General features: G+C 40.6%; 1 protein-coding gene across 9 annotated transcripts in view; it reads left to right on the top strand.

Moving 5' to 3' along the window:
- The window catches only part of LOC127418640 (protein FAM214B-like), a 56636-nt gene extending 33597 nt beyond the window's left edge, over positions 1 to 23039 (top strand). For 4 of the 9 annotated variants that reach the window (XM_051659311.1, XM_051659336.1, XM_051659327.1 and 1 more), the window contains 9 exons: positions 10883 to 11061; positions 16326 to 16497; positions 16628 to 17922; positions 19747 to 19805; positions 20026 to 20125; positions 20331 to 20489; positions 20797 to 20865; positions 21234 to 21433; positions 21768 to 23039. In XM_051659311.1, the coding sequence (XP_051515271.1) occupies positions 16837 to 17922; positions 19747 to 19805; positions 20026 to 20125; positions 20331 to 20489; positions 20797 to 20865; positions 21234 to 21433; positions 21768 to 21921 (1827 nt within the window). In that variant the 5' untranslated portion in view covers positions 10883 to 11061; positions 16326 to 16497; positions 16628 to 16836 and the 3' untranslated portion in view covers positions 21922 to 23039. Of the gene's footprint in view, positions 1 to 10882; positions 11062 to 11370; positions 11573 to 11702; positions 11812 to 16325; positions 16498 to 16627; positions 17923 to 19746; positions 19806 to 20025; positions 20126 to 20330; positions 20490 to 20796; positions 20866 to 21233; positions 21434 to 21767 lie in introns of those variants that run through there. The other 5 variants (XM_051659317.1, XM_051659345.1, XM_051659354.1 and 2 more) reach the window with 5 other exon arrangements.
- The last annotated feature ends 3672 nt before the right edge of the window (positions 23040 to 26711 follow it).

Below are 26711 nucleotides of genomic sequence, written 5' to 3'. Positions count from 1 at the left end.
TTTTTTTTCTCCCAATTTGGAATGCCCAATTCCCAATGTGCTTTAAGTCCTCGTGGTCGCGTAGTGATTCGCTTCAGTCCGGGTGGCGTTGGACGAATCCCAGGTGTCTCCGCATCTGAGACCGTCAACCCGCGCATCTTATCACGTGGCTTGTTGAGCGCGTTGCCACGGAGACATAGCGCGTGTGGCGGCTTCACGCCATCCACCGCGGCAACCAAGCTCAACTCGCCACGCGCCCCACCGAGAACGAACCACATTATAGCGACCACAAGGAGGTTACCCCATGTGATTCTACCCTCCCTAGCAACCGGACCAATTTGGTTGCTTAGGAGACCTGGCTGGAGTCACTCAGCACACCCTGGGATTCAAACTAGCGAACTAGTGAACTCCAGGGGTGGTAGCCAGCATATTTTACCACTGAGCTACCCAGGCCCCCCAAAACTCATTTTTATAATCACTCCATAGATTTAAAATGAGCAAACTATAGTTTTGGCAAGTTGTTTAGGATGTCTACTTTGTGCATGACACAAGTAATTTTCCAAAAATTGTTTACAGACAGATTATTTCACTTTTAATTGACTATCACAATTCCAGTGGGTCAGAAGTCTACATGTACTAAGTTAACAGTGCCTTTAAGCAGCTTGGAAAATTCCAGAAAATTATGTCAAGCCTTTAGACAATTAGCCAATTAGCTTCTGATAGGAGGTGTACTGAATTGGAGGTGTACCTGTGGACATGGTTGGGAGGGTTATTTTTGAAACGTATTTCACTACAGATTACAGAATGCATGCTGTAAATTGTAATTTGTAACATTCCGTTAGTTTACTCAAGGTCAGTAACGTATTGTAAATACTTTGGATTACTTCTTCAGCACTGGTAGATTTTTTTTTTTCCACTTGTTTTGACTATAAAAACTCTGCCAGTACAGTAAGACAAAATACACTTGTTAAAAATACATTCTCTAAAAAACCTAAATATCTTATGCAGCAAATAAACAGAGTCCAAAGGCTCAAAGGGGAGCCTTGCAAGAGCTTTTAGGACTAAAGTTAATACCCAAGTCAGGACTGTAGCTGGGCGAGGTGAGTTTAATCATCTTGCTCCTTTATGGAACTTTATGATTAAATCATGCTCGCTCTTGAAGAAATATGAGAATTTCATGTATGGGGAAGTTTACTGGGTCTTTGCCATGTGAGAGACACCAATCAGTGAACACCATCCATTTTAGCACGTAGAGGCGTCTCGTGGATGGCGCTTTGGCCTGTAAAATGGTGTTCATGACTGAATGTGTCAGTTCTGGTGCATTCAGGGGCCACACATGCAGGTTCCACAGCTGGGGCTGGGGATGCCAGATTGTGCCTTGCGCCTGAGAGAAGAGATCCCTACTCAGTGGTATTTCCCATAGCGAGCTGTACAGCATCTCTGTCATTTCCAGAAAACATGGCTGGTTGGGCCATTTTGGCGCAACCATTAGAATCGTTTCCTTGTCCTCTCGGACTTTGCAAATGACAGAGTGAATCAGACATACCAGGGGAAATGTACATTTGTGTTTCGCCGGCCATTTGTGGGCCATTGCATCCGCTCACAATGGGGCTTGTGATTTTGAGTACCAGTGGGGACAGTGGGTATTCCCCACTGAGGCAAATAGATCAATTTCTGCTTTGCCGAATATTTCCCAAATCCTCAATACAGTTTGAAGATGAAGTCTCCGTTCGCCCGGTATCACAGTAGGTATGCGCTGTAATTCAGGCAGCCTGGGACATATGTTGCTCTCAGGGAGTTGAGATGATGCTCACTCCATAGGAGGCGGCGACGCGTCAGTCTCAACAGTGGCGGTGAATGAATTCTGCCTTGGCGTTTTATATATGCCACAACTGTCATGTTGTCTGAGCGAACCAGGACGTGACAGTTCACTATTTCTGACTGAAAAGCCTTTAAGGCTAGAAACACAGCTGACAGCTCTAGGCGGTTGATGTGCCACACTTTCTTCGCCCACCGCCCCCCAACCTGTGTTGGAAGCATCCGTAGTCACTGCTTTCCACCTGACAACTTGACCCAGTGAGACACCTCACTGCAATTTGGTTTGTTTACCATATGATATAATGTGTCACTCACCATAGGGAAGCAGTTGCACGAAATGTGTGTGCTTTGAAGAGGAAAAACGCTCTTTATTGAGAATGTGTGAGCATCTCGTGCATTTGCAACGAATGCTGAATTCTTTTTTGCATTTATTGCATTTTTTTATTGCATTTATTGAGTGCAAGACACAGGAACAACATTTCGATCAATATTGTGAACAACAATATTCCTTTCCTTACAAACAGTAGTGGGTAGATGGGGAACAGTGTATTGTGTCTCCAATTGAGCCTTTTTTGGAGCAGACCCGGAGGGAATCGTGGGCTCTGCTTTCCGCTTAAAAGGGTTGTGCCCGTCATGAGCACTTTTGCTGCACATACTGATATGCAGGTGCCGGTAAGGCAGCAGGTATGGGGCTTTTAGTTGGGCACTGGCTCGAAACAGAGCGAGGGCGAACCGGCTGTGATGTACTCTATTTGGGAATCTAGTCTGTGACTGCTGCTGAATCGCGATGTAACGCTCAGCAGACTTATTCACAGAGCCGCCAAATAGGCCGGCTGGAGACACTGGAGCATCCAACAGAGTAGCTTTTTCCTTATCACTCATTTCTGTGAGGGTCAGCCATATGTCGATCCAGAACTGCCAGGTTGCCCATGGACTTGCCGATGGCCTGCGCAGTGACTTTCATGGCATGCAGCACTAAGTCTGTAGTGGTGCGGAGCTCTTTGAATGTCTCTGGATCGAAGATGTGCTCATCCATTTGCTTAAAGAGCTTGGCGTGAAATACCTGGAGCACCGCCATTTGCGTGGAGTGCTGATCCAGCTTGTCCTGCCGCTTAGTAAGCTTTTCCCACCAGTGCGGATGTTTTTTGACATGGTTTGGAAGGATGAATGGGGCGTGTTTTTTTGCGCTGAGAAGGGCACGCCAGGATTTAGACAGTTCGTTATGAATTTCGGGGAAGAATGGGGCAGATTTATGGGAAGCTGCCATTTGATGCTGTCCAGACTGCAGGAACCATTCATCAAGGCGAGACTGTTCAGGTACCTCTGGGGGAGACCACTCAAGGTGAAGCTCTTCGACCGCCCTTGTAAGGACGAGGAGCATCTCCCTGTCAGTGGCGTATGCACGTCCCTCACCCTCGCTAGGGGGAGGGGCGGAAGCATCATCCACTGACCACTCGCCTGATGATGCAGCGAGAGACATAACATCATCATTATTATCCCCAATGTCAGAACCGCTGAACGAGATGAGGCCACCCGTTCTTCCAGAAGGCCAGAGCTCGTCTCGCACATAGCATATCTGAAAACATGCGCTTCGTAGAGATTGAGGGGCTCGCGTGGCGTATGCTGCCATGAGGACCACCTCAAAGTCATCCTGCTCGACCTCGCGGTCCAACTGTGCCACCTCGTGTGAATCCTCGGGTATCACAGAAGAGGTGGGTGGAAGGGTTGTGTGAGGCTGAATCGTCCCTCAGAACAAGGGTGATTTGTGAGTGAAGCATCTTGAGACTCATGCCCTCACAGTGAGGACAGTCTGTCTCCATGAGAGCTGTCTCTGCGTGGGTGCAGCCCAGACAGTAAACGCAGCTCTCATGCTGATCTGATGGCAGGATCTGTCTCTCGCACAAGGAACACTTACAGAAAGATGCGAACACGTAAGTGACTGTTTTAGATATATAAATAGATATATACAATACACAATTGCTTTAAGGATACACAAACCCTGCCGAAGCACTGCGGGTAATCAGGATGCTGAGGCCCGTTCACCAGCGAAGCGTCAAGTGGCGAGGTGATGTGATGTTTACCAAAGCACTGCAGGGGAGCGGAAAGTCTTTCCGCGAAGATTCCGCCCGCTGACTCGTGTATATCGACGGTGAAGGTAGAGGGCCTCTAGACAAGAGATGATCGCTGTATTGAAGGAAGAAATTCTGAGGAAATGGTGTTTGTCCCCGTTATTTCGCATGTACGCTCGGTATGGACAAAAGTGTCCAGAATGTTTAAATCGGACATTTATTTAAATGTTGCCTCGAGCATATGGCAGAACCCGATCGGTGTATCGGTAAGTCCCCTTTCTGCTGGTTGGAGTGGATTGGGAGGGGGGTTACTACACTCGGTGATCTATGTGAGAGTGGAGTGTTGAGATCGTTTGAAAATCTGGTTCAACATTTTGGGATCCACAGATCTCAGTTTTATAGGTATTTACAACTGTGCCACCTTCTTTGTACTGTCTTTGGGAGTAGCACACACCACCCTAAAGCAGCAGATACTCTAGGAGAGGTGATTACTGCTTGAGGCATCAGTTTATTAGTCCCTGTTAATTCAGAGTTTAGGGGACAGAGATTTAACCTCTTAAGAGAGTATGGGAGAAAGACTTCAACTTGGTATTTGAGGAGGGAGAGTGGGCTAGGATTCTTAAAAACGTTAAGTCTGCATCTAGAGATGCAAGGGTGCGTCTTATGCAATTCAAAATTTTGCATAGATTCTATTGGACCCCCTCTAGATTGTATAGGCTTGGTCTTAAAGACACACCCACCTGCTGGTGATGCCAATTGGAGGATGGAGACATTGCCCATGTTTTTTGGTGGTGTGTAAAGATTCAAGATTTTTGGTTGAAGGTTCAGAATTTAATTTGTGAGGTGTTGGCTGCTCAGGTTTCATTTTGCCCCAGGCTCTGTGTTCTAGGCGATGGGATGGTCATTGATGTGGGAGATGGATTCATGAAGAGTTGGGTCCTGGCTGGTGTCATGATCGGAAGGCAAGTCATCCTTAGGGGATGGAAATCAGCTGGAGCGCCCTCGTTTTTGGAGTGGTGCGCGGAGTTGGGCAGGGTGGCGGCTTTTGAGGGGATGGTTTGTAGAAGGCTGGGCAACATGGGATTATTTAATATAAAATGGGGTAGGTATTTGGATTTTGTGGAGGGCTCTCGGGGTGCAGATGGTGGAGGGAGATGGGCAGTATTGAATGTATGTGTACATTCTTATTTTTATTTATTTTTTCTTATTTCTTTTATTTTTTTCTGAATACTGTCTATTGATTTATTGTTTATTTTATGTGTCATTATTGGTTTGATGTCAGCCCACTGGGGTGTGTGTGTTTGTGGGGGGTGGGAATGATCGGTCGGAAGGGTTTAGGTTTATGAAATGTGATTCCGTGTTTCCTGTTATGTTTATTGGATTTGTCATTGGAATCAATAAAAATTGTTAATTGCAAAAAAAAAAAAAAAAAAAAAAAAATGGTGTATGTCCACCAGTTTTTATAGCGGACAGTTTTCACAGGCGGGGCTCAAACACCATAGCCAATATTAGAACATTGGCGTTACTGTAGAGAGGTTTCTACTAGATTGTGTAAGAAGGCACTCCCCATATGCGTTAATAAACGCAATGTCAAGTGTACTGAGTCGTAAGGGAACTAATTCCCTCTGTCACACCGTGTCCTAACCAGATGCGATGCAATGCTGTGACCCTTCTCATAATAAAGCCGGGGTGACAATAACCGGTTCAGAACAACTTTATTTTCACTGAAGATGTTACGGACCTACGGAATGTTGGTTTGGGGTCTTGTTCTTTTCAATCGGAGCTCTGTAGACACACACAGAGACACAGACTCACACGCGCACACACACACACACACACACACACACACACACACACACACACACACACACACACACACACGCACACAAACTCACACACCGGCGGTTCATTTTGACATTCTCTCTGCTTTCCTGTTACATGGAGATCGACGAAATAACAACAGAGTACTGTGTGAGTGCGTGAACATGAAAACTGGAAATAGACTGAATTTTGATGCGATTCATAAAGTAACTTGTAAAGCGCTGTGTATGTGTGTAATCGTGTACTTATCCACAGTGGCGGTTCTGGCTTACTTGGTGCCCTAGGTGAGACTGTTGATTATGGTTATCTTATATTTGTTCAGAATATAAGAATGCATTATGAACATCTATAATCCTAACCATTTAGAGCCTTTTAGGCTGAGTAGCCTTTCAGGAACAACTCGGGGCACCTTTCCCCCATCGTGATCTTGCGAGCTCTGTGCGGGGTGGCATGATTTGGGGCACCTCTCTCCCACTGCAAGCTCAGGGCTGGGGCAGGGTGGCACAATTTGGGGCACCTTTCACCCATCGCAAGCCAGGGGCAGGGTGGCACAATTCGGGGCTCCTATCTCCCATCGTGATTTTGCGAACTCTCTGCAGGGACGATCGAACAGGTACCCTGTCTTGCCACCCCAGATAGCGTTGCCGCCCTAGGTGCCTGCCTATTTCACCTATGCCAGGATCCGCTACTGCTTATCCACTTGAGGTTTGCTGCCGTAGAAAGTGTTTGTCCATACGCAGCTTCAGTGAGAAAATGAGGTATGTTCAGTAAACGGATGGTTTCATCTGACTGTTGTTGCATCTGCTTTTATTGTCATTTATAATCATTTTAGTGTATGAATATCGCAGCGTGTCTGTTTAGGAACCTCCTCCCAGTAAATGTGGCAGTAACACTGTTTTTGAAACTCAAGAAAATAGGTTAAAAATGATTTCCTGATTTCCCTCCTATTTAATTTCTGTCTCTATGGTTATGGTCAGAATAGCTAATACTACTCATACTAATTCTTCAGTATACAGTGTATGCAAATTGTCAGTATGCATGGAATACCCAGATGACCTCTTACATTTGCTAAAATGTGCAACAGAGCACATTGCATGAAATATTGTATCCAGTAATGCAACGCACCCGACTTTCATTCTCAACAACATTCTATTTCCAGTGTGTGACAAAAGAAGTAATATCAGCCGCAGTTTTTAGCATCCATCTCTTGACTCATTGTTTGATCTAACTGCCAAGAGTTAAAGGAATATTTCGCTCAAATATGTACATTTGTTATAATTCACTAATAAATATTTTAGGCTACAAACTTATCGTATTACTTTAGTCATGCGAAACACAAAAGCACAATTATTACATAATATCCATAATGTCTTTTCAGTACAATAGCAATAGATAGTGACTTGCTTTAAAGCTCCCTATACTTGCATTGTTTTTAGTGCCAGAAAAATGCAAAAACTCTTAAGTAAACATGCAATGTAATTAGGTCATGTAATAACAATATAGCATACTACTGTTTGAAATGTTTATTGTTGCATAATGTACTTTTCCACATACTTAATAAAAAATGTTAGGCAATATGTAAGGGATAACTTGTATCACACTGCATGGTTTATTCTGCGATAACAACCTGTTGACTGGACATTATCCCACTTATTACACAGCTACAAACCAAATAAATAAATAAATGGACATAAAATACTGATTTGCATTGAAATGACAATTATGTGAGAAAAAATAAATCACTGAACAGCTGATTTGCACATCCGGTCTGAGTTCTATTGGTGTTTATTTTATAAATAATGACCATTAGACTACTCAGTATCCAGCTTTTACAAGACTACTTGCCAAATAAATTAATGAATGGACATGAAACATTGATTTGAGTTGAAATTATTTTATTAGCTTACTTGTAGAATTTGCACAGTGATCTGAGAAGTAGGAAAGATGACTCAGAATACCCGGATGACTGGTCTGATATGTCTTTAATTCCCGGATGTGCGGTTGTTACTCAGACATATCAAACCACTAGTTGGCGCCATTGACCAATCAGAATCGAGTATTCAAGAGAGCCATGTAATAAACAGTGTATACTGCTCAGTATGCAGTAAGCAGAGTATATTAGTATTCCATTCCGAACATTGCCTCTCTTCTCTCTCTCTCTCTCTCTCTCTCTCTCTTTCTCTTTCTCTTTGTCTCTCACTCTGTGGTCTAATTTAATTGGGAGCTCAAAGACTCCTAAATTCATACTGCCACCAAACTTAAATAAGCCCCTGCCTTAGGAGGCCACTGAATACTTTCAAGCAGTGTAATGCAAATGCATCTCTTAGAAAGGCCAGATCAAATTTAAATCTTTTCATGGCATATTTTGCGCAGGCGTATGCTTATTTGCTTTACAGGGTCATACATTTGAGTTTCATTAGGTGGTGGAGATGTACCATAGACTTCATTGTACATGGACAAGGTACCAACCACTTCATTCCCAGAGCAAGATTCCTCTATCTCTCTTGTGGCATTCATGACAACTGAGACTATGCTTGCAGTGCCTTTAACTGACAAGCAGATTGTGATTTTAAAATTTAGAGGATTTGCCAGTCTCTTTCCCCAGTGGATGTGTGTATTCTTAAGATAGCTAATTTAAAAAGCTTACAGCACACTTCCCAAATCAGTTTTGCTTTCTTGGAGCTCCTCTAACCATTTCAGATGATTTAGATGTCAAAGAAAACAGGACAGAAAGATGCTTGTATTAATCAAAGCTGCTCTAGATTATAAGAATGTTCAATTGATTCATTTTTCCAAAAGCCGTTATTTATGGCTCCTGTTTTTGTCATTAATGAGCCTGACTGCTCGTTCTCTGATGTAAGACAGTACAAAGGCTCTGTTGTGTGTTTCAGTTTGTTGTCTAGCTGCCTGATCCCAAACAGGCCTGAACTATACAGACAGAGAGCCAGTCAGAGCCATGCAATATACAGTCTGTTCAGACATGTGTCCTAATCAGATGGCTTGACTGATGCCACAAATAAGTGTAGTCAATCATATGATTACTCTGTCCCTGTTCCCTATTTGTGCAAGTATTGATTGCCTGTTTGATTTATTATCTGGTATAACCTGTTGATGGTTCTTGATTAAATCAATTAGTCAAATCAAAATCAAATCAATTTGAGCAATAATATGAAGCAATATCTTATCATGTCAGTGTTGACAGTGCTTACTATTTAATTTAATTATTAAATGAATAAAAAAAAAAACTTTCCTTGTCCGTCTCTTTCTTCTACGCTAGCTTATATACTACTCTAGGTACTCTGGGAACTTGGCAGTACGATACTGCAGATATTGAGTTTTGTATGAAAAATTGCTTATGTTCCTCATCTGTAAGTTTTTTTTTGGATAAAAGCATCTGCTGAATGATTAAATGTAAATGTAAATGTGACAGCAATTTACCAGATTACTTTTAAATCAGTTTAGAATGACTGATTCTAATCATGTGCAGTTGAACTATGTACAGTTGTGCTCAAAAGTTTGCATACCCTTGAAGAATTGGTCATATATGTACCATTTTTAAAGAAAACATGAGTGAGTGAACAAAACACATTTCTTTTATTTCTTATGGGATTCATATTCAACTGTAGGTTATAACAGAATGGCACAATCATAAAACAAAACTTGGAAACAATGAAAAAAATTAAATGACTCCTGTTCAAAATTCTGCATACACTTAGTTCTTAATACTGTGTATTGCCCCCTTTAGCATCAATGACAGCGTGCAGTCTTTTGTAATAGTTGTCTATGAGGCCCCAAATTCTTGCAGGTGGTATAGCTGCCCATTCGTCTAGGCAAAATGCCTCCAGGTCATGCAGAGTCTTTGGTTGTCTTGCATGAACCGCACGTTTGAGATCTCCCCAGAGTGGCTCGATGATATTAAGGTCAGGAGACTGTTATGGCCACTCCAGAACCTTCACCTTTTTCTGCTGTAAACACTGGAGGGTCAACTTGGCCTTGTGCTTAGGGTCATTGACGTGCTGGAAAGTCCAAGTCCGTCCCATGCGCAGCTTTCGTGTAGAAGAATGCAAATTGTCTGCCAGTATTTTCTGATAACATGCTGCATTCATCTTGCCATCAATTTTCACAAGATTCCCCGAGCCTTTAGAGTTCACACACCCCCAAAACATCAGTGAGCCACCACCATGCTTCACAGTGGGGATGGTATTCTTTTCACTATAGACCTTGTTGACCCCTCTCCAAACATAGCACTTATAGTTGTGACCATAAAGCTCTATTTTGGTCTCGTCACTCCAAATTACAGTGTGCCAGAAGCTGTGAGGCGTGTCAGGGTGTTGTCGGGCATATTGTAACCGGGCTTTTTTGTGGCATTGGCGCAGTAAAGGCTTCTTTCTGGCAACTTGATCATGCAGCTCATTTTTGTTCAAGTATCGTCGTATTGTGCTCTTTGAAACAACCACACCATCTTTTTCCAGAGCAGCCTGTATTTCTCCTGAGGTTACTTGTGGGTTTTTCTTTGTATCCCAAACAATTCTGGCAGTTGTGGCTGAAATCTTTCTTGGTCTACCTGACCTTGGCTTGGCATCAAGAGATCCCAGAATTTTCCACTTCTTAATAAGTGATTGAACAGTATTGACTGGCATTTTCAAGGCTTTGGATATCTTTTTATATCCTTTTCCATCTTTATAAAGTTCCATTACCTTGTTACGCAGGTCTTTTGACTGTTCTTTTCTGCTCCCCATGGCTCAGTATCTAGCCTGCTCAGTGCATCCACGTGAGAGCTAACAAACTCGACTATTTATACACAGGCACTAATTGCAATTTAAAAAGCCACAGGTGTGGGAAATTAACCTTTAATTGCCATTTAAACCTGTGTGTGTCACCTTGTGTGTCTGTAACAAGGCCAAACATTCAAGGGGATGTAAACTTTTGATCAGGGCCATTTGGGTGATTTCTGTTATCATTATGATTTAAAAAGGAGCCAAACAACTATGTGACGATAAATGGCTTCATATGATCACTATCCTTAAAAGACAGTTTTTTTGCATGATCAGTCATATTTTCAAAATCAATGCCAAAATTTCACAATTTCTGCCAGGGTATGCAAACTTTTGAGCACAACTGTATTTAATTTGCAGTAATGGTCATTGATTTGATTGAATTGCTTGTTGTTGATTAAAAAAACTGTTCTCTGATAGGTTGTGTCTCTGGAATGCCTGGCTCAGGATGCAGCCGCTGAGCAGTTCACTCCTTTCAGGAGCCAAGGGGAGCCGTGATTGGCCACTGGCCTTTTCTGGGTGGAGCTGTAGAAGGGATTTTACCTATTCATTGGCACTTTCTGCAAGGCCCCTCCCACCTCACTGACGCTCCGCCCTTGGTAAGTAAACTAAAAGCATGCACTGTGGTAACTGGTAGCTAAGGTTATGTTCCATAGGGGAATGCAATTCTAACATACTTCTCACTGCATACTCCACAGCGTGAACTGTATACTGCTTTTATATATATATATATATATATATATATATATATATATATATATATATATATATATATATAGTGTTTGAAATGTAATATGTAATGATAAACATTTAAAACAGTAGTATATTACAACAGTGTCACGTGACCTCACTATGTTGCACGTTTAACTCATTATATTCATTATTTAAATGTTTTAACTCTTGAATAGGGTTACATCTTCTGTTGGATTTGAGAAAACTCCATCAGTGTAGAGCAGGGATTGGCAACCTATGGCACGTGTGCCAGCATTGGCACGCAAAGGGGTAATCACTGGCACGCCAGCAACGGCGAGAGAGGAGTAGACTCTTTTATTTATATAAATTCCGCACCTGCATTCCAATCTACACTGGCGGCCAAAAGTTTGGAATAATGTACAGATTTTGCTCTTATGGAAAGAAATTTGTACTTTTATAAAACAAAGTGGCATTCAGCTGATCACAATGTATAGTCAGGACATTAATAACATGAAAAATTACTATTACAATTTGAAATTTTTTTCAGAACTTCTTAAACTACTTTAAAGTGTTGTCATCAAAAAATCTTCCACATGCAGCATTGACAGCTTTGCAGATCCTTGGCATTCTAGCTGTCAGTTTGTCCAGATACTCAGGTGACATTTCACTCCACACTGCCTGTAGCACTTACCATAGATGTGGCTGTCTTGTTGGGCACTTCTCACGCACCTTACAGTCTAGCTGATCCCACAAATGCTCAGTGGGGTTAAGATCCATAACACTCTTTTCCAATTATCTGTTGTCCAATGTCTGTGTTTCTTTGCCCACTCTAACCTTTTCTTTTTGTTTTTCTGCTTCAAAAGTGGCTTTTTCTTTGCAATTCTTCACATAAGGCCTGCACCCCTAAGTCTTCTTTTTACTGTTGTACATGAAACTGGTGTTGAGCGGGTAGAATTTAATGAAGCTGTCAGCTGAGGACATGTGAGTTGTCTGTTTCTCAAACTAGAGACTCTGATGTACTTATCCTCTTGTTTAGTTGTATATCTGACCTTCCACATCTCTTTCTGTCCTTGTTAGAGCCAGTTGTCCTTTGTCTTTGAAGAATGTAGTGTACACCTTTGTATGAAATCTTCAGTTTTTATTTATTTATTTATTTATTTATTTTGGCAATTTCAAGATTCAAAATTGTATAGCCTTCATTCCTGAAAACAATGATTGACTGACGAGTTTCTAGAGAAAGCTGTTTTTATTTTATTTTTATTTTTGCCATTTATGACCTAATATTGACCTTAAGACATGCCAGTCTATTGCATACTGTGGCAACTCAAAAACAAACACAAAGACAATGTTAAGCTTCATTTAACAAACCAAATAGCTTTCAGCTGCGTTTGATATAATGGCAAGTATACAGGTGCATCTCAATAAATTAGAATGTCGTGGAAAAGTTAATTTATTTCAGTAATTCAACTCAAATTGTGAAACTCGTGTATTAAATAAATTCAATGCACACAGACTGAAGTAGTTTAAGTCTTTGGTTCTTTTAATTGTGATGATTTTGGCTCACATTTAACAAAAACCCACCAATTCACTATCTCAAAAAATTAGAATACATCATAAGACCAATAAAAAAAACATTTTTAGTGAATTGTTGGCCTTCTGGAAAGTATGTTAATTTACTGTATATGTACTCAATACTTGGTAGGGGCTCCTTTTGCTTTAATTACTGCCTCAATTCGGCGTGGCATAGAGGTGATCAGTTTGTGGCACTGCGGAGGCGGTATGGAAGCCCAGGTTTCTTTGACAGTGGCCTTCAGCTCATCTGCATTTTTTGGTCTCTTGTTTCTCATTTTCCTCTTGACAATACCCCATAGATTCTCTATGGGGTTCAGGTCTGGTGAGTTTGCTGGCCAGTCAAGCACACCAACACCATGGTCATTTAACCAACTTTTGGTGCTTTTGGCAGTGTGGGCAGGTGCCAAATCCTGCTGGAAAATGAAATCGGCATCTTTAAAAAGCTGGTCAGCAGAAGGAAGCATTAAATGCTCCAAAATTTCTTGGTAAACGGGTGCAGTGACTTTGGTTTTCAAAAAACACAATGGACCAACACCAGCAGATGACATTGCACCCCAAATCATCACAGACTGTGGAAACTTAACACTGGACTTCAAGCAACTTGGGCTATGAGCTTCTCCACCCTTCCTCCAGACTCTAGGACCTTGGTTTCCAAATGAAATACAAAACTTGCTCTCATCTGAAAAGAGGACTTTGGACCACTGGGCAACAGTCCAGTTCTTCTTCTCCTTAGCCCAGGTAAGACGCCTCTGACGTTGTCTGTGGTTCAGGAGTGGCTTAACAAGAGGAATACGACAACTGTAGCCAAATTCCTTGACACGTCTGTGTGTGGTGGCTCTTGATGCCTTGACCCCAGCCTCAGTCCATTCCTTGTGAAGTTCACCCAAATTCTTGAATCGATTTTGCTTGACAATCCTCATAAGGCTGCGGTTCTCTCGGTTTGTTGTGCATCTTTTTCTTCCACATTTTTCCCTTCCACTCAACTTTCTGTTAACATGCTTGGATACAGCACTCTGTGAACAGCCAGCTTCTTTGGCAATGAATGTTTGTGGCTTACCCTCCTTGTGAAGGGTGTCAATGATTGTCTTCTGGACAACTGTCAGATCAGCAGATTGTGTAGCCTAGTGAACCAAACTGAGAGACCATTTTGAAGGCTCAGGAAACCTTTGCAGGTGTTTTGAGTTGATTAGCTGATTGGCATGTTACCATATTCTAATTTGTTGAGATAGTGAATTGGTGGGTTTTTGTTAAATGTGAGCCAAAATCATCACAATTAAAAGAACCAAAGACTTAAACTACTTCAGTCTGTGTGTATTGAATTTATTTAATACACGAGTTTCACAATTTGAGTTGAATTACTGAAATAAATGAACTTTTCCATGACATTCTAATTTATTGAGATGCACCTGTATTTCAAGTACCAAATTAGCAGTTTTACATGATTATTCAAGGATAAGGTGATGGAGTGATGGCTGCTGGAAATGGGGCCTGTCTGGATTTGATAAAAAATGACTTTTTCAAATAGTGATGGTGCTGTTTTTTACATCAGTAATGTCCTGACTATGCTTTGTGATCAGCTGAATGTCACTTTGGTGAATTAAAATACCAATTTCCTTCCGAAACAGCAAAATCTGTACATTATTCCAAACTTTTGGCCGCCAATGTACATCTTGATGTAATCCTTCCTCATGATCACGCAGCGTGTTTTCATGAGCTGAATAAAAACAAAAACTAAAACTAAACAAAAAGTAAAAATTTGACGAGACTACAGTATACCCAACAGACACGTGCAGTGCATGCAAGCCATTCGCACATCACGATCCGACAGTGCGTCACTTCCGGTTAATCGCACAAGTAAACGCGCCCGCTTTGCTTCGGTGAGGCTGCGCGGATGACAGCCTACATTCCCGTGTTTCATTTGTTTTTATTTGCTTTCAAAACACCACATGATGTAATAAGGAAACACCACAATTAATCCTTGAGATTTCCAACCCAGCATACAGGTACACCCTCCTTAAACCATGGTCGCACTCAAAATTACATTAAATGCTTAAAAGAGAAAACATAAACCCGCATTGTGGGATTTAACCCCCAGTGCTGCATTTATAACATTAGTGCAAGCAAACAACAAGCGAGAGAGCACAAAAATTACACTGAGCGAACAAAGTCTTCTAACCAACGATATTGCGTGAGTATATTTAGCTTACAGAGATGCGCGAGCGCATAATATACTGGACGTGCCAAGGCACAGTCACTCTTCTAGCACTGTCCTCGCACTTTTCCAAGTGTCTTAGCAGCAGCTATTGCCAATATGTAGAAAATAGTAGGAAAAACCCCACTTAATAAATTTCGTAGCGGGATTGCATGTCTTGCGCAACATTTTAAGTATCCCCGCACATTCTGTGTTCACAGTGCACGAAATCCCCACATTTTTCTTTTGACGTGGTGAAAAGTAGTATTCCACACATTGGAACACAAGAAATCAACAGTGTCTTTTTATAGGACTGAAAATCCATGTCTCTCCGTGCATATGTCTCATCATCATCTCTCTCCGTGCAGCATAGACACTGTTTAACGTGCATGCGCACTCATAGAGGCACAGAGTGCTAGTTTTATTCCCACTGTAAAAAAAAAAAAAGAAAAAAGGAAATAAAAGCACATTTCTCATTAATTCACCTTTAGAGATGAAGCACCGAATAAATGTTAGCATAATAAACTTTGTTAAAAGCTGGTTATACACATGCCTGGAAATCACGAGCTGCTCAGTATCCAAAATGTAAGTATACATTTAATTAGGTAATGTTTCAAAATATAAACATTAATTCGACAGGATAATGGCGTTTTATGAAAAGAAGCAAGATCACTATGGCTTTTAGGCTATTATTAACAGAACTGTTCAGCTGCAGGGTGAAGATGAATATTTAAAACAGTCTACTTCATGTCATCCTCATAAAACACCTGTTACATGTCTCATTTCTGGACCGTACAGGTATTTTTGTTTTTGTGCTTTGTGTGTCGGTCAGTGTTGGTCTTGTTTGGGTTGTCTGATTTCATGTTATATACGCATTCTTAATTCACAGATTAGGCTTAATATCTACCTATATTACACATCACAACTGATTTAGTAGCAAGTCTCCTCTCTCAGGGATTCATATGTTTATTATATTCAGCCAATAATCAAATCTTTAACTCGGTGACTAAATCTTTGATCCTGTGTGTGAAAACACTACACATGGCCAAAAGTTGCATGACTTAACGGGTGACCGAAAACCCATCATTTGCTCCACAGAACTCTTCGCTTAAAAACACAAGTGTAAATGGCAGGACAGCTGAGGTTAATATGATGTATTTATGAATTTATATCTGTAAAGTGCTTATATGGGATTACATAAGGCATCGACCAGTAAAATTAACAAAATGGCTCTCCATGTCATAATGTTGCCGACCCGAGTATTAGTTGTGTATTAAAAGCTGTGTGTGAAATAGTGGATACATAATGTGTTCATTTTGTTTAAAGTTTAGTAGAGTTTAATGACAAATAGTGTGTCAAAGTCTCTTAATAGTTTTTTACATTTTCTCTCTCTCATTCGTTTGTCAGGCCCCTGTTCGCTGCCTGTGTTTCTGGGAATGCAGTTTTTGCATCAGAGGGGCAGTGCTGGAGATGGCCAAACTCAGGGGCTAAGGTTAGGGTTTAAGGGTCAACACAATTCAAAAGCTGCAGGAGTGGATATGGCAGGGCCTATGGCCAAGCTCCAGGCACCACCAGGCACGTAAGTTAGGAAAATGGCTGTGCTTTTCACTTATATATGCAGATGTATTTTATGATACATGCACAGTAAATACTGTAGTCTCAATCATTTGTAAATATCAATTTGCTTACGCCTGTTTGCTTTTCTTCAGAAGCTTTGTGCACTATGGAAATTGGCTTGTGCTGACTTCACAACTGACCCCGGGCATATAGAGCCTTCCATTTACGAAACGGGAAGCTTATTTTCAATTTTAAAGCCTTGTTGCACTTGTTCAGACATTCTAGAACTCTCTAGAGCTTTTGTTTGTATTACTTAACACTGCACAACTTCCCCTGAAACAATCACCCAGTGCAAGTCACTATGCGTCACATCCATGTGGAACTGGCTCGTAAAGAGCCAGCCATTGAGCTTCCAGCCCAGGATGGGGATTTACCGTTGCCAAGTACTCAGAGCGAGAGCCCTGAACCAGCCCTACGGCGCGTAGTTCCCAGGCCTTTCGGAGAAGAAGAGATCAGGCTGCAGAAAGTCTACCAACTATCCATCCTCTCCCAGAGAGGTGGTTTCGGGGAAAATCAAGATACACCACGGGCAGTCAGAGTAGGTGTGAAGCGTGGCCTGGAGGGACCACCTGTCCCTGTTGCCCACAAGCGTCTTTTTCAAGAGGAAGCAGATGATGATGATGATGACTTCGATGGGGAGGTGCTTTGTGGGTCTGGGGTGGATCCACTTTTTTCCAGCTCACTCCTTGAGCACAGAGACTCAGAAATCCCTAGGTCACCCCCACTTTCCCCCTCACACCCTCCCATTCCTGGTCGCCGACCGGCCCAGCATAACCATGACAGGCCCATTCCTGATGCATTTGCCCCACTCTCCCCAAAATCTCCCCCTATGGTGGACCCCCAGGGGACTCACTCTGCCTGGGGCCACTGTGAGGGGAGCCCACCCACCCTCACTCCAAGGACCGAGGCCTCCACAGCTGGGAAAGTCCCAACTGGTTCCATCGAAGGGCCACGGGATGAGGGCCACAACAACTGTAATCTTTCTCTGGAGGTCAAGGGAACTTTGTGCACCACGGAGGTCAGTTGGGCACCTGTCCCGTTTTCAACACCAGCTGAAGCTCTCGAATGGGGGACCAGTTTTGAACACTCTCCTCCACCGTCAGAAACAAAGACCACCTCCTCCAATGGACTGAGCTCTCCTGAGAAAACTCCAGTGGAAGCAAATGGTCTAACAGGGTCATCCAGTTCTTGCCCAGTAAAGAAGAGACTTCTCTCCTCCAGCGATACAGGAGAATCCTGCTCGGAAGATGAGGGCCCATCCACCTCAAAACGCAGCCGACTGGCACTGTTGGCGCCGGGGCTTGGATTAGCATCCTGTCGCAGCACAGACGCAAAGGGTGCACCCTTCTGGAACCATCTACTACCATCAGCAAGAGAGCACACCAAGGTGGGAAGCAAAAAATGTTGATACTAAACTGAAACTCTAATGAAAAAAACATTTAATGTCAGATGTTTTCACATTAGATATGGAAAGGTACAGATTAGTTTAAAGGGAAGTGTTTGACTTAATTTATTTTGTGGAACACAAAATAATAAATACTGCAGAATGTCCTGTGCTCTTTTCCATAATGGAAAAAAGCATGATACGTCTATTCTATTAGTGCACTATATTTCAAGTCTTATGAAACCATTTGACAGCTTTGCGTATGAAAAATTCAGAAATTTAGTTAATCACTGAAAATCTTTCCCTTCATTTTAGCTCTCGAATCTCATTTGTTGCATCAAGGCATGACGTCAATGACGAGGTATGAGGGAACCAGTGAGGTTTCACAACAGTGATGCGAAACCTTGCACGATAAGTTTAGATGGGCCATTTATGGGGGATTTGAGAATTACAATTGTGGGAAACATTTTTAACGAATAGCGAATTTGTTATGTGTTGGTGAAGACTTGAAATAAAGCACACAAGTTGTATGGACTACATAGACTTGTTTTCAGTTTGAGGTAGAAAGAAAGTCATAATGCCTTGGAATGACATGAAGGTGAGTAAAAGATAACACAATATTAATTTTTGGGTGAACAAACGTTTTAAGGGGGAAAGGTTTAATAGGGTTAGCGTTAAGGGGGCAGGAATAAACCACCACCCCATTACTGACAGGCGCAGTAATGAATAAAAGAAAGTGAATGGAGAACAGAGATATAATGAGGGAGAAGAAAAGAGATATTTTAGTATATACTCATTTTCCATTGCACTAGAATAAGCATTTGGACTCCAGAACAAATGCCATTGAGAGAGCCATTGTTCTAAAGGTGAGACCTACCTCACCTGACCTCACACATACAGGTTGTTCTGGCCAAATTCAGTTCCAGAATTACTTTTGGGTGAGAGGGCTTACACAGACTACAGAAGCTCATAAACTACTACTTTTATCATGACAGGGTCAGTGCTTGAGGCTTGAGCTCAAGACTGAAGAGAGGCCAAGAAAGGAGGAATAATAGAGAAAGTGAAGGACTGAAAAATGATCATAGAAACAGGACAACAAAGAGACAAAGGGAAAGAGAAAAGAGTGAAAAGGGGTTTGGAATAGAGAAACGTAGATAAATGGACTGAAATAAAGGCACAGACTAGGTGAAAATGTACAAGTTTGATACACAGACTATAGTTAGGCCTAGCTGACATAAAGATAGCCAAGGTGATCAGAATGATACCATGGACTACTGTAGTGTGTGTGAAATTGCAGCAACTTCACCATCTGTAAGTATTCATCTTTAAATGTTGTTGACTAAAGTCATTGCTTTATTCATCCTTACATAAGTGATTTGAGTAAAATAGACTCCATCCAAACTCTTTGTAGATAAATTTAGTCTTGGGTATGCTATCTATTTTATTTTTTAAATTTGATACTTTTTGAGAAATATCAAATTCAAGTTAGAAAATCTCCCATTGACATTGACTAGAATGTTTGATATTTAAAATCTAATGACATAATGGCTGATGTCATAATGGGCTTTCTTCTCATTTTCTGGATCATTTTACCTTAAAGTTTAATACTTTTCTGATTTGCAAGCTCAGTCATTTCTGTTAAGGAGATGCAAATCTAGTTTAAACATTTATATGCAGCTTGTGTTTATGTGATGATAAAATAGGCTCCAGCAAGTACTGTAGTATGTTATTGTTTGATGTAAGTCCAGTTTTATTTTAATGGCGTATTGATGTAGTTCTTGTAATTCCTTAGATAATTGTAATATCTTTTTCAAACTTTCTTTTCAGACTGCTACAGACTGTTCACGTGCAGGGAGAAGGCTCAAAGCTGGCAGCCGTCTCAAAATGTACGTTAATTTTTTCTCTCTCTCAAAACAAACAAAAAATTACATTGGTTTACTCAATATTTATGCATTTATGCACTAAGCGAGATGTTCCTAATGTTTAAGTAAAACAAACAAATATAGACTATAGTTTATACTTTTGTCAGCAATAATGGATTCTAGATGTTAAAAATCAGCTTGAATGGTTTGTGTTGTTCAAATGCATATTATTTTTTTTATATAGTCGACAGCTGCGCAGTGGACGCAGAACAGAGACTGGTCACTCCTGTGGTTCAGTCTCCTCTTTATCCTCCATTAGCAGACCTCTTCTTGGCAACTTTGAGGTACACACAAGTCTGGGCCAAGTACAAATACAATAATTTATATACATAAACAAATGGCACCTGTTTTTGCATACTTTTTATATTTGCCATTACACCTATTAATATCATATTATCAAAATAATTAAAAACCTGCTCAGGAGTTTTCAGCAGTGACTATTGTTTTAATGCGTTTCTTGTTGGTTGTTGGGTGTACATGTGTCTTTAGGAATCAGTTCTAAAGGGTCGCTTCTCTCCATCTGGGCGGATAGAGGGCTTCACTGCAGAGATCGGGGCTAGTGGCTCCTATTGCCCACAACATGCCACCTTACCTGTGCAAGTCACTTACTATGACACATCAGAGCACAGTGCACCTTCCCCCTTCTTGGTATGTACTTAGTTCCTTTATGTGTACATGTGCGTGTATTTGTGTGTTAAAATGCATCTGGCCCGTTACATTCAGTGTGGGTAGTAACAGATTACATGTAATCTGGATTACTTAATCAGATTATAAAATTCAAGAATTTGCGAATGGATAGCATTACATTTTTGGATAAAAGCGTCTGCCAAATGCAAAATGTAAATGTAAAATTAAAATTGGGTAATAATTTTGATCTACTTTAAGGAGTTTTACATCCGACATGTAAATTCTCTGTTGTAAAATGCATATTGTCATATTTTTCTGCCCTATTTAGGGGGTAATCTTGCTAGAGCCACTTGGGAAAAAAGGATACAGTGTACCCAAAGCAGGGACCATTCAAGTGGTGAGCTCTAACTCGTTTCCTTGTTTTTAACCATTTAAATTTTGTTGTACAAACATTTTTTGAAAATTTTACCTTAAAGGTGCTTTCATACTAGCATTTTTGGTGTGCATCCGGGTTTGAATGACGTCAAGGTTCGGTTCGTTTGGATGATGTGAACGTTGTTTTCCGAACTCTGGTGCACTTGAAAGGTGATCTGGGGTACGGTTCATGTGTACTCCAGTACGGTTTGCTGTTAATGTGAACGCAATCGTACCAAATCACTTGTGATGACATATAATCCGTGTCTTTGCGGATTTGCTTTGATGTCTTCTTTTGAAGTTTAAGTAGTTTAACCTTGTTTAAATAACTGTTTTGTGTGTGTTTCACAGACCTTATTCAACCCCAATAAGACTGTGGTTAAGATGTTTTTGGTGACGTATAATTTTGGGGACATGCCCGTTAATCACATGACCTTCTTGCGCCATCGTATCTTCCTGGTGCCTGTGGAGGAGACAGAGGGGTCAGGGGAGGGGCAGCAGGGCTCCTTGTCTGACAGGAAGAAGATTCTCTGCTACTTGATACACCTCAGGTAAACTTTGAATCCATGTAGTTGTCTTAGACATGACTCACTATTGTTATTTGAATAATAAATTGATGACACCGGTCTTGTGACCGTGGAAGTATATGGGAGGAGACTGCTTGTACTATCACTAGTCCTCTCAAATTGTTGCAAATATAGATTGCACTTTTTACTTGCTCAATTTCTGTTAATTGAACTTAATGTACTTTTAACTAGATTAATTATACTCTATTTCAAGAGAAGCATAAAAGCAATTTTTTTTATGTAGGAGTATTTAAATTCAAATGTAAGCAATGAAGCAGAATGAACCTATTTTTATCTCCCCTTTGTTTGCATATCTCAGATTCCAGAGTTCCAAATCTGGGAAAATCTACTTGCACAATGATATCCGGCTGCTATTCTCCCGCAAGTCCATCGAGGTGGATGCTGGGATTCCTTACGAGCTGAAATCTTTCACCGAGGTGCCAAGAAACCCCAAATACTCCCCCAGAGTGTGAGATTGGGATGCCCTGCTGCAACTGGGCAGAAAGACTGCAAGAAAAGAAAACCCCATACACTTGAAAGACTGATCTCAAACACGTGAAGAAAACATACACACTTTCACACTGCAGATACATGCATACACAGACAGGTGTATGTACAGACACACCGATATCACACCCTATTATGGGCAGACTCTAGAACTGAGTGTGTAACATGCATGCTTTGTGACTAAATTGAGTTTTCCTCTAGTGCCGTTAAACAGTTAAGCTTTGCCCTTCACTCTGCCTGCACCCAACTTCTGCTCACTGTGGACCCGTTGTATCCATGCCCACCAACCTGATCCATGCCAAAATGTTGGTGTCCAGTCATGTCATCAATAGATATGGACTTCCTCGATTGAGAGGACTGATTGGATGTACAGAGAGGTGTTGTTGAGAACAGGAATGTAGGAAAGCAAAGAGGGAAGAGAACTTAGGGCAAAAAGATAAATTGATTTTTCAGTTCCACTTTGGAGTTTCAACAATGGACGCTATGAGTGACTTGCCCATTGGAGGGGATAAGAAAGTTTCAGGAAGGGACCAGCTAAACAAAGGACTGAAAGTCCATCCATTCAGTAGATGCATTGTGTTTACCACAACATGGGTTTTAAAGTTGAGAAAAGCCCTCAATATTTTGGACATTTTCTCTTTGGAAGGGCAGCTTGAAGGACACTGTTTCTTGTGTATCAGCTAATTCTGTCATTGAACAGTTCAAAACCAGAGAACAGAAAACAAACTGTAGTATTCATGTTCACAAATGTCTTAAAAGCAATATACTGCACAACTAGAGTTATTTTCTTTTTTGTGGAGGTAGTATGCACCCTCTCTGATAGGATGGAGGGAGATAAAGAATGCCAAGTGAGTGATGTAGGCAAAAGGAGAGAGGGACAGAGAACATAATAAAAATAAGAGGGAAAGGGAGGGAATATGGGGTATTTAAAACCAGAATATGTTGTTTATGAATATTTTAAAAATGATTAAACTCTGCGACTTGCGAGTGAAACCAGTGTTTGACCGTTATTCGTCATGGGTTACTTGAGAAAAAATGCCAAAGTTTGCTCCTGTAAATACTGTGTATAATCAATAAAATACATTGCAACTTAAATATGATTTCTTTTTTTTCTTTTTTTTTTTTTTCTTTTTTTTTTTAAACAAGTGAAAATGCTGCTGTTTCATGGCAAGATGTAGATTTTTATCCTGACTACAGCCCCTGTGGACTCCTCAGATTTATAGACACAAACAGTTTCACTTTGGGCTTTGGCATGGAGTGAGATCTGTTTGGCTGCTATAGATTTGAAAGGCAGTAAAATCTTGGAGTCATAGCACTACTGACTGCCTCATTATAATGTCCATCCAAAATAATGGCTGTTTACCTCAGTAAGATATTATGGGGCAAAATGACCAATACATGGTAAATTTGATTTTGGAGATAATACAGTACATTTACTGAGCCAGTGTCCTTGGCTCGAAAAACAAGGCATTAACAAACAAACAATTTTGAATTTGAAAATACATTTTATGGGAATCTATGAGCTGCGAGATATAGACAATGAATTGCAATAGCATTTCAGGGTTTTAGTATAACATTAAATTTACACATTTTGATGGTGTAGTTAGGGTTCCTATTATTGTCATATAGCTATAAAAATTCATGTATTTTTTGGTTGTTAGAAATAGTTGTAACACAGATTACTAGACAGATAACGGATAAACTGAGATGGAGTAATTTTGCCATTCTGCGACTTTGAGGCACAAAATGTGTCAAAAAGACTAAAACCCCTTCACAATTAGACTGATGCCATAGAGACAAGTGTAATGGAATCAGTTCAATTCAAAGCATGTAGCATTTAGGAAGCCTAAATGCCCTCATATTCTGCACAAATGTATCGAAATGTACAGTTATGAAAATCTGTGAAATTCCCTTTAGAATCTGTCTCATTATTTTGCACAAACTAATGACATACGTTATGTTGTTTTGCATAGACTGAAAAGAGTGAGCTTCTCTCTGTACACTAAGAGACTAATTGGGTCTGTAGGGTTGCCATCTTGGCCCTGTAAAATTCCTGAACACTTGATCAATGACTGAAAAACATATTGCTGGCCATCATACAAGAAATAAAACATTATTTACTATTATATTGTTTACTCCTTGTTTGATATGGAAATTACCACATATATACTGTAGCATATAATTCAATCAAACAATAACATCAGTAAACTCCATTTTTAACTAAATTAAATAAAACTTCAAATATTTCGTTTTTTATTTATTTTATTTTGTTACTCAATTCAAAAAAAAAATATTTACTCACCCTCATGCCATCCCAGATGTATATGACTTTCTTTCTTCTGCTGAACACAAACAGAGATTTTTAGAAGAATATCTCCGCTCTGTAGGTTCACACAATGAAAGTGAATGGTGATCAGGCTTTTGAAGCTCCAAAAAGGAGATAAAGTCAGTATAAAAGTAATCTGACTCCAGTGGTTTAATCCATATCTTCTGAAGCAATCCAGTTGGCTTTGGGTGAGAACAGACCAAAATATAACTCCTTTTTCACTGTACATCTTGCCATTGCAGTCTCTGGGCACAATCATGATTTTAAGCTTGATTACACTTCCTAGTGCTTGATGCATGAGCAGAGCGCTTCATAGCGCTATAGGAAGTGTCATTAATTTGACATTTGTATACCAAAGGAAATCAAATAAATGTACATAAACGGGGGCCTGGGTAGCTCAGCTGACTACCACCCCTGGAGTCGCGAGTTCGAATCCAGGGCGTGCTGAGTGACTCCAGCCAGGTCTCCTATGCAACCAAGTTGGCCCGGTTGCTAGGGAGGGTAGAGTCACATGGGGTAACCTCCTCGTGGTCACGATTAGGGGATTCTCACTCTCAGTGTGGCACGTGGTAAGTTGTGCGTGGATTGCGGAGAGTAGCATGAGCCTCCCTTGCTGTGAGTCTCCACGGTGTCATGTACAGCGAGCCACATGATAAGATTCGCAGATTGACGGTCTCAGAAGCGGAGGCAACTGAGACTTGTCCTCCGCCACCCGGATTGAGGACCCGCACCACCACGAGGACCTACTAAGCAGTGGGAATTGGGCATTCCAAATTGGGAGAAAAGGGGATAAAAAAATAATAATAATAATACATTTACATAAACATTCACTCAAAAAAATATACGTACACATTTCAAGATTTACGTGTTTCAATTACATAACAAATTTCCATCAAATTAAGTTGAGTAATCTTTAACAAATTTAAGTTTTAAAAAAATCTTAGGTGTTTTAAGTTTTACTAATTTAATTTTGTTAAAGATCACAAAATTCAATTTAATGGATATTTGTTATGAAATTGACGTGTAAATCTTAAAAATATGCCTTTTTTTTTTTTCCGTTTTCTTTTTGAGTGTTGGCCATTATAAACCTAAGAGATCTTACAGTTAAAGGAAGAACATTCTTTTTTGGACATATTTTCCAGAACAATAAAGCATTATAGTAAGTAGACTGAAGTATAAAGGATTATTCACACAAAAGTGAAACATCTCAATCATCCAAACAAACCAGTTCACTAAAATTAATCAGACTTTCTTATGATTCATATGAGAATGTGTTGAAATTCGGAGACATTTTGCATCCTGGAATGGAATCTGAGTTGTCTCAGAGAGTGATTCGTTCATTTTGTGTTGGCCGTGCATGTGCATTGCGCAACCTCCATTCGTTTGTTATGTGAAAACCGCATAGGTGCTGTACAGGAAACAGAAATGATTAGTTCACCTCTCGACTCTTTTGGTCCGAGTCGTTCGTTTTTTTGTCACGTGACAGCCGTACGCTACCCACGCTATCCATTGCTCACACAGGAAACAGAAATGATTTGTTCACCTCTCGAGATTCCAGAGGTGAACTAATCATTTCCATTCTCATAATTTGTCCTTGGCTGCATTATCAGTTTTTTCCTTATTGGGACTATAATCAAAGTTTGCATAAGTAGACGTGTTGGGGGGGATTTGGCTATTGAAAATTTAACATTTTAATTTAATTCTGCTTAAATGAACAAAATGAATGAAATGACTTGAATAAAGATTTGTTCATTTTGCTGAACGAGACTCAAAGATTCAAGTCAGTAAAACAATCCGAACTTCCCATCACTAGAATCTCACATGACAGGCCCCATCTCTCTTCTCTTCACCTGCGTGACTGACTGAGCACCAGTGGGCGGGGCCAAGGGTGCAATGACAGAAAAGTAGGCATTGCATATGCAGATGTATTTGGTCCTTGTGTCATCACAAGTTTCACGAATTCCAAATGAGCCATTTTTGCAGCTAAATAAATGCTCTATTTCTATTAAGGAGGAACAGGGTGTAAAAAGTACTCAGAAATTATACTTAAGTGAAAGCATGGATACTAAGTGAAAATTGTACGCAATTACAAGTCCAAGTATCTAGCCAAAAACATACTTGAGTGAAAGTAAAAAAGTGTTCACATTAAACTGTATTTACAGTAAGTTTTAAAAAGTAACTTTTTTCCTAGCTAAAATGAAATCAAGATAGGAGATTGTATGAGAGAGGATGTTGTTAAATTCGATTGGTTTGTTAAGTTGCCTTTTTACTGTCTCTGATGACTGTCATATTTCTCCCAGAGTGGCATTCGCAACCTGGTCATAGAATCACAACTACATTTTTGCAACTACATTTATGTGGCCTGTTGTATGTAACACAGCAATTTCCTGGTGGAATGAACACTAGAGGTGCTAATACAACAATTACTTT

The sequence above is a fragment of the Myxocyprinus asiaticus genome, chromosome 3 (assembly GCF_019703515.2).
Source record: "Myxocyprinus asiaticus isolate MX2 ecotype Aquarium Trade chromosome 3, UBuf_Myxa_2, whole genome shotgun sequence".
Taxonomy (NCBI): domain Eukaryota; kingdom Metazoa; phylum Chordata; class Actinopteri; order Cypriniformes; family Catostomidae; genus Myxocyprinus; species Myxocyprinus asiaticus.
Note: the sequence above shows the minus strand (reverse complement) of the source record. Positions and strands in the feature narration are given on the sequence as shown.